This window comes from Galeopterus variegatus, unplaced genomic scaffold (genome assembly GCF_000696425.1).
Source record: "Galeopterus variegatus unplaced genomic scaffold, G_variegatus-3.0.2 Scaffold4544, whole genome shotgun sequence".
NCBI classification, from domain to species: domain Eukaryota; kingdom Metazoa; phylum Chordata; class Mammalia; order Dermoptera; family Cynocephalidae; genus Galeopterus; species Galeopterus variegatus.
Genome location: NW_007730655.1, coordinates 136027 through 142531, shown reverse-complemented (window position 1 = coordinate 142531; position 6505 = coordinate 136027). Strand labels below are relative to the sequence as shown.

General features: G+C 52.9%; 1 protein-coding gene across 1 annotated transcript; it reads right to left on the bottom strand.

Annotated features, from left to right (window-relative positions):
• Positions 1 to 1758: 1758 nt before the first annotated feature.
• Positions 1759 to 5101, bottom strand: THBD (thrombomodulin). Its single transcript, XM_008587795.1, has one exon. The coding sequence runs from the start codon at positions 5099 to 5101 to the stop codon at positions 3584 to 3586; it is 1518 nt and encodes a 505-aa protein (XP_008586017.1). The 3' UTR covers positions 1759 to 3583.
• Between the last annotated feature and the right edge of the window lie 1404 nt (positions 5102 to 6505).

The following is a 6505-nucleotide window of genomic DNA, read 5'->3' as shown; positions in this document are numbered from 1 at the left end:
CACTTCTCAGTATTTCTAGGTTTACTACAATTGGGGAGTGATCATTGTTATATGGCTGTCTCCCCCACCAGAGCATAAGCTTCACAGGGCAGGGACTTGTCACCATGCCTGTCACCATGCCAGATTCATAGTAAGTGTTGAACAGATATTTGCTGAACTAATCCAAGAAAAGGTGTAAGGATTGAGGAAAACAATAACAAAGCCATCTGACTTAGAAAACTGAATTCTGCCTTGTCTGGAAAGACCACCTTGGCCTTCTTTCCCAGGCCCTTGGTGCTGTGAAATGTCACCAGCAAACAGGTCCTGAGATTCTGCCTTAGACCTGCATGCCCAGTGATGTGAACAGAAAGAATGGACCATGAAAGCTAATCCCCATAGCCCCGGTTTCCTAAGGTCTATCCTGATTTTAAATGCTAGAGGATAGTTTTGTTGTTGTTGTTGTTTTTGTTTTTGTTTTAGCTCACTGATTTATTTGCGTAGTCCTAGTGGCTTTCTCAGAAAGGAGCTGTAGCTGCTTGTTTTGAGAACCTCAAATTCAGGTGAGGCCTATAAAAAGAGCCATCAAGGGAAGCTAGGATAGGGAAGCTCTGGGCCCCACTTGACTAGTGTCCGGGGATCTAGTCATGCCCTATTAAGGGTTTTTGCCTCTGGGTCTTGACAGTGTGTTTTGGTCTTCCTGTGTTCCTTAACAAAAAGCCCCTCCTCTGGAGGAAAACCATCCTAAAGCAATGAGCTCTTCCAAGTCAATTTGACAGCTATGGGGAGACCCTTTTGAAAAATGGAAGGCTGGGCAGTAAGGGCAAGTTTGTAAGGTACCAGTCTCTCCTCTGGACTCTCAGCACCATTGATCTGCACCTGTTTTGCCCCCACTGGTGCAGTTCTTCCTAGATATAAAGACTTACTCTCCTCCCTAATGGGAGCACTATCCAATGTGCTGTCTCAGAGGAGATACATAAGACTACATAGTACCTGCCTCTTAACACACACGCTAAAGCTGCCAACTTCATCTGAGACTGATGAAGATTTCAAGTGGATGTTGAAATCTCCAACTGCATCTTCACGACAATAACTACTGAGATTAAAATTGAGAAATTCAGCATGACCCAGATGTAAGAAAATATTTGAATGGAATCTATTTTCTTCTAATTTCTGCTTTATGAAAACTTTCAGAGCCCTGCATTTAGAATTTGGCCAGCTCCATCATCCCAGGAAACGGGGCGCAAGAAACTTGCATATAGAAAAGGCAGTGTTTCTCATCTCCTACAGAGATGAGAGTGATTTGATACTGGATGAGACCTTTAGAAATGACTGCTTGAATTTGAGCCACAGACTGAGACCCTTATGACTGTTTTGAGTTTGGATCTCTCATAGAGCAGGTAATGCCAAACCGTAGACAGGACACACAGCTGGGACTCTAGACATGCCATAAGAAGGACTGTTTCTTTAATTCACCCCCCACAAATGATCCTATAATGTATTCTAAAATGCACAAACTCAAGTCCTTGTATATGAAGTTGTTATAGTTACAGAAAAATATTTGTGCACCCAGAGATAACATGAAATCCTTCTACAGTGAAAATAATCTCCTCTGGAAAGATCTTTGAAGGTCAGAGATGGTGCCATGGCCAGAGGGCATGAGTGGTGGGGGTGCAGTAGCCTTTAATGTGTCCCATGGCATTTGTATTGCTTGTGAGTCCCATTTAATGACATAAAACGAGGGAGCTGGCGTGTGAAGGTGAAAAGACACACAACCCAAGAGCACACTGTAATCTGTTTATTTTGTACAATTGACATCATAAGCATGGGTTTGCTTGTGTTCTAGTTTATTTCCAGTAAATAAATAACTATGTACAAATGTGCCGAGTTTACAAAATAGTGGAGGAAAACATTTGTCTTACAAAAGATACACTTATATGATACATTTTTTTCCCCACACACTGAAGCATGATTTCATTCCTAGCTTAGTTGATCCAAAGACCTTCTTGACCCTGTGTAACAATGTCCAGAGCAGTGTACCTCGTCTTTTCTACCAGAAAGTAAAGCTATACAGTGATGATTCCTCAGTTTCTTGAGAATAAAGGGCCTGACTTGGCCAGCTACTTATTACTGATCCATATTTCATGTATTCCAGCAAATTGGAAGCTGTCTGAAACAGTTGTCCTCAAACCCCCTGAAGAACTTGTTAAAACACAGATTCTCATGAACTAGGTGGGGTGGCGCCTAGGATTCTGCATTTCTAACCAGCACATTCCAATGGCCAGCCTAGAAGGCGACTCTGAAATGGGAGAAATTCTCCAAGGGCCTGATTAAGGCAAAATCCTAACTAGGCATTCTCCAGGCTCCATTCCCAAGCTCCCCAATTCCATAAAACCGGTAGAGCTGGTTTTATTTTGGCCTACAGTGACAAAACCCATGAGACTTAAACTGATAATTCACATGAATCATGCAGCTCAAAACTTTCTTAAGTTGTCTCCTGGGAGGTGCTTCTCTCTTCTGTCCAACTAGAGCATTTTCAACACTGTCACAAAAAGTAATAGTGGTAATAAAAAGGAAACTGCGTAAGAAGTTCAACAACAATTACTACTTTTCAGTACAAATCAAAACAACAACAATAATAAAACCCAAGTTCACTATTTAAAAAATAAAGATAAAAAAAACCTCTTGGGTTTAATTTCTATAACAGTCCATCAACATTAATTTAAGTAATTACTCTCAAATTTTAACCTTTGTTCAAATTGTTTCGCTCTGGGAGCCTGACATTTCAGGAGAAATTAGCAGATCTGGTGAAAAAGCAAATGCCCAACCATTTCTGGTTTTAGTGTTTTTGTTTCTGTTTCACATATGAGTTCTGCTTGGGCAGAGAGCTAAGAGGAAAAGAAGTAGGGTCAGACACAGGTACAGCGACGTCGGGTGAGTCGGCTCAGTTCCTGGGAGGAAAAACCAGGCTTGAATGAGCAGGGAGAGATGCGGCCTGGGTCCATAAATCCAAGAGGGCTGGGGAAAAACTCACCTGGATGGTTTAACTGCCACATGTCAGGTGAGAGTATATATAGGCAGTGACAGACAGAGACGGACAGAGAGGGGGAGAGAGAGGGGAAGGGAGGTATGTGCAAAGTGTGTATTGAAGACATACAGGTAGAGAAAAAGGGACAAAAAAAAAGAGAGACAAAAATAAAATTCTAAATACTTAAAAAAATAAATATCTTGGTCATCACTAGCCCACCGGCTCAAGGTCTGTCCAAAAGGCCACCGAACAGCAATGCTCACCCCTCCCGCGTCCCGTGGGGAGGGCCTGGGACACTCTGCAGTCTGTGCCTTCATTGCAAACTTGCCATCTCTGCCCAGTTGTCCGTCGACGCCGTGGAAGAGGCTGGGGGTAGCCCTGCGTGCAGTCCCCTCCACCTCCCCACCTATGCATGGAATCAGAGAAAACAGCTTGGGGAGGTTGAGGGAAGGTCTTCCCCAGGTGCAATGCCAGTTACAGTGCTTTCGGGTATCCAGAGAGTAAAGCTGGGCACGGGGGCGTAGGGGCACAGGAGGAAGGCAAAGGCCACACAACACCCAGGCTGGGCAGGGAGGCCCCTCAGAGTTTCTGCAGCGTCCGCTCAGTTCGCACGTGCTGCAACACCTCCTCCACGGCAGGGGCCGCGCTCTTGTACTCCAGCTCCGCCCGCGCAGAGCCCTGCTTCTTGCGCAGGTGGCAGAGAAGCGCCAAAAGCGCCACGACCAGGGACAGACACGCGATGGAGGTGCCTATGAGCACGCCTGAATGCACAGGCTCCGAGGACGGGGGACTCGCGGTGGAGCGGGGCATTGGGCTGGCCGGGAGCTCCCCAGAGCCGCCGTCGTCTTCAGTGTTCACCTCGGTGGAGTCACAGTCCCTGCCAACCTGGACGGCGACGGCCGAGTCGGGCCTGCAGATGCACTCGAAGGTCCCCGGTAGGTTGCGACACTCGTGGGAGCAGTAGCCGCCATGGTTGCACTCGTCAATGTCTGTGCACATGAAACCTTCATCCAGGATGTAGCCGTCGGGACACTGGCATCTACCCGGGGTGTTGGGGTCGCAGTCGGCCGGACATGCAGTCTGGTTGCAGAACATCTGGCACTTGTGCGGCTCATTGGGGATAGGAGCAAAGCCCTCGGCACAGACGCATTGGTAGTGGGTTTGGCCCATGGGCTGGCACTGGTACTCGCAGTCAGCCCCTAAGCACGGGTCCACGGGCTCCACACACTCGCCGTCCACCAGCTCGAAGCCGGAGCGGCAGTGGCACTCGAAACCGCCCTCCATATTGACACAGAGCTGCGGGCACGGACTGGGAACCAGCGTACAGTCGTCCACGTCCTCGCACCGGTGCCCGTCGGCCGCCAGCTGGTAGCCGGCTTCGCACATGCACGAGTAGGAGCCCGGCACGTCGGGGTCGGGGAAGCACAGGTGCTCGCAGAGGCTGTCGCACAAGTGCACGGCGGGCGTGGCGCAGGAGCGCCCATCGGCCTGCAGGGCGGCGTCGGCTGGGCAGAGGCAGCGGGGTGCGCCGGCGCTCTGGTTGCATGAGTGCTCGCAGCCGCCGCGCTCCACGCTGCAGTCCCAGGCGCCCGGCGCCACCCGACCCCAGCGCGCCTCCTCCGCGTCGCACTGCTGCTCCTGCCAGGCCGGCTCGCCGGGCGCAGGGGTCCCGGCAGCCGAGACTGTGACGCACAGCGGACCGCAAAGGGGAGCCCCATCGCGGTCGAGCCGAGCCCACCTGCTGTAGCTGGTGCTGTTGTCTCCGGTAACCCACTGGAAGCCGCGCAGGGGCCCAAGGTGCCCGGGGTCGCCGCAGCCCTGCGCGAGATGCAGGCCGATCCAGAGGCGCAGGCCGTCACCGCCATCGTCGCTCAGCAGCAAGGATATGACATCCGCAGCGACTGAGGACCGCACAGTCATCAGGTGGCCCCGCAGGCGCTCGCAGGCTTGGCTGGCAGCGAGGAAGGTCGCGCGGCCCCGGAAAAGCGCGAAGCAGTCGTGCTCGACACACTGGCTACCACTGGGTTGCGGCTCCGGGGTTGCCGGAAGCCCGAGGCCGGCCCGGGCCAGCACGCCAAGGAGCAGGACCCTGAGCATGCTGCACGGGCGGGCACGACTGGGCAGCGGCCGGGGCTGGGAGAGGCAGGGCGCCGCCGGCGACAGCCGCTAGTGTCCGTCCCAGCCCAGGCGCTTCTGGCCTCGGCGCGCAGCCTGGCGAGGCAGCCTCTGACATGCGGATCGGCCGGAGCCCGAGTTTATAAATGCCAGGCCCTCCCTCCCTGGACGTTTGGGAAAAGGAAGGAAGTGCCTGGTGGGAAGGGCTGATGCTGCATTCTCGGATTACTGGGTTCTACGGACGCCTTGCGCCCGCCCTCGCGCCTGGGATCACCGCGGGGATGAGTAAACCCGGCCAGGACGCGGGCAGGTCTCTGGGCGGGGGCGGCAGGCGCAGGCGCCACGGAAGGGCAGCACCCCTGTCAGCAAGGCGACAGTCCCCGCCCCCACCACTTGCGCCACTCCTTAATCTCTCGGTCTTCTTTTCTTTTTTATTTATTTTATTTATTTATTTTTCCCCATAAATGTTATCATTGACTTCAAGGCAAACCTGGATTGCAGGGATCTGGGAATAGGAGACCTGGGAGAAGACGGTTTTAAGGGGGTGGGGGGAAAGGGTAGAGCAGGGAGGGATAATGCCCAGGATCTGGAGGACTCTGGGAAGCGCTACCTAGGATGTGGATTTCGACAAAGACTCGATTGCAAAGAGACAAAGCTGGACTCTGCCCTGGGGGCTGGGCGCCTGGTTCCGGACACAAGGAGAGCGCCTGGCCCCTGAGGACAGTGGGTGTGGCTGGGGCCACGACAGAGCGAAGCGGGAAGCACTGGCCTAACACCAGTGCCCCTCCTCCCTACGGCTCGTTAGGGACCCGCGAGTCCCTGGGCACCCGCTTCAAGGCCGGCCGACCCAATCTTGGTTGCAAGGGAAAGTCGCGAGGACACTGTCAGGACCCCGAGGTCCCCAAGCGGTGGCAGGTGAATTCTTGCCAAGTCCCGGAGGGATGGGAGTGTCGGGGACGCGTTAGCCTGGTCTCTTTCTGTCCAGCTTCACAAAGGGACAATCAATCTCGTTCCCACTTAGGAGTTCGTGGGCAGCCCCCGCGGGGAGGCGCTGCGGGCTCCAAGCGGATCTCACTTGGGTCTATGAAGGACCTTTCCATTTCGTTGAGAGGCCGAATGAATACAGAAGTGCATATAAATGCCACTTGTTCTGCAAAGGACATTGAAGAGGGGCGGTCCTGGGGGTGAGCAGGGTGGGGAGAGCTGGGAGGAGAGGATGGGAGGAGGGGATTGCGACCTTATCCGCTTATTCACTTGCCAAGAATGCGGAGAGGTCGGTCCAAAACATAACAAAGACTGGCAAACTTTTTCTTCCCAGCAAAAACACCCTGTTTCATCTGTCCGCCATGGTCACTCACAGCCAAGCACCAGGAGGCGGCGCTGTTG

Coding starts and splice junctions, on each gene's coding strand:
- THBD (XM_008587795.1), bottom strand. CDS start 5,101: ATGCTCAGGGTCCTGCTCCTTGGCGTGCTGGCCCGGGCCGGCCTCGGG.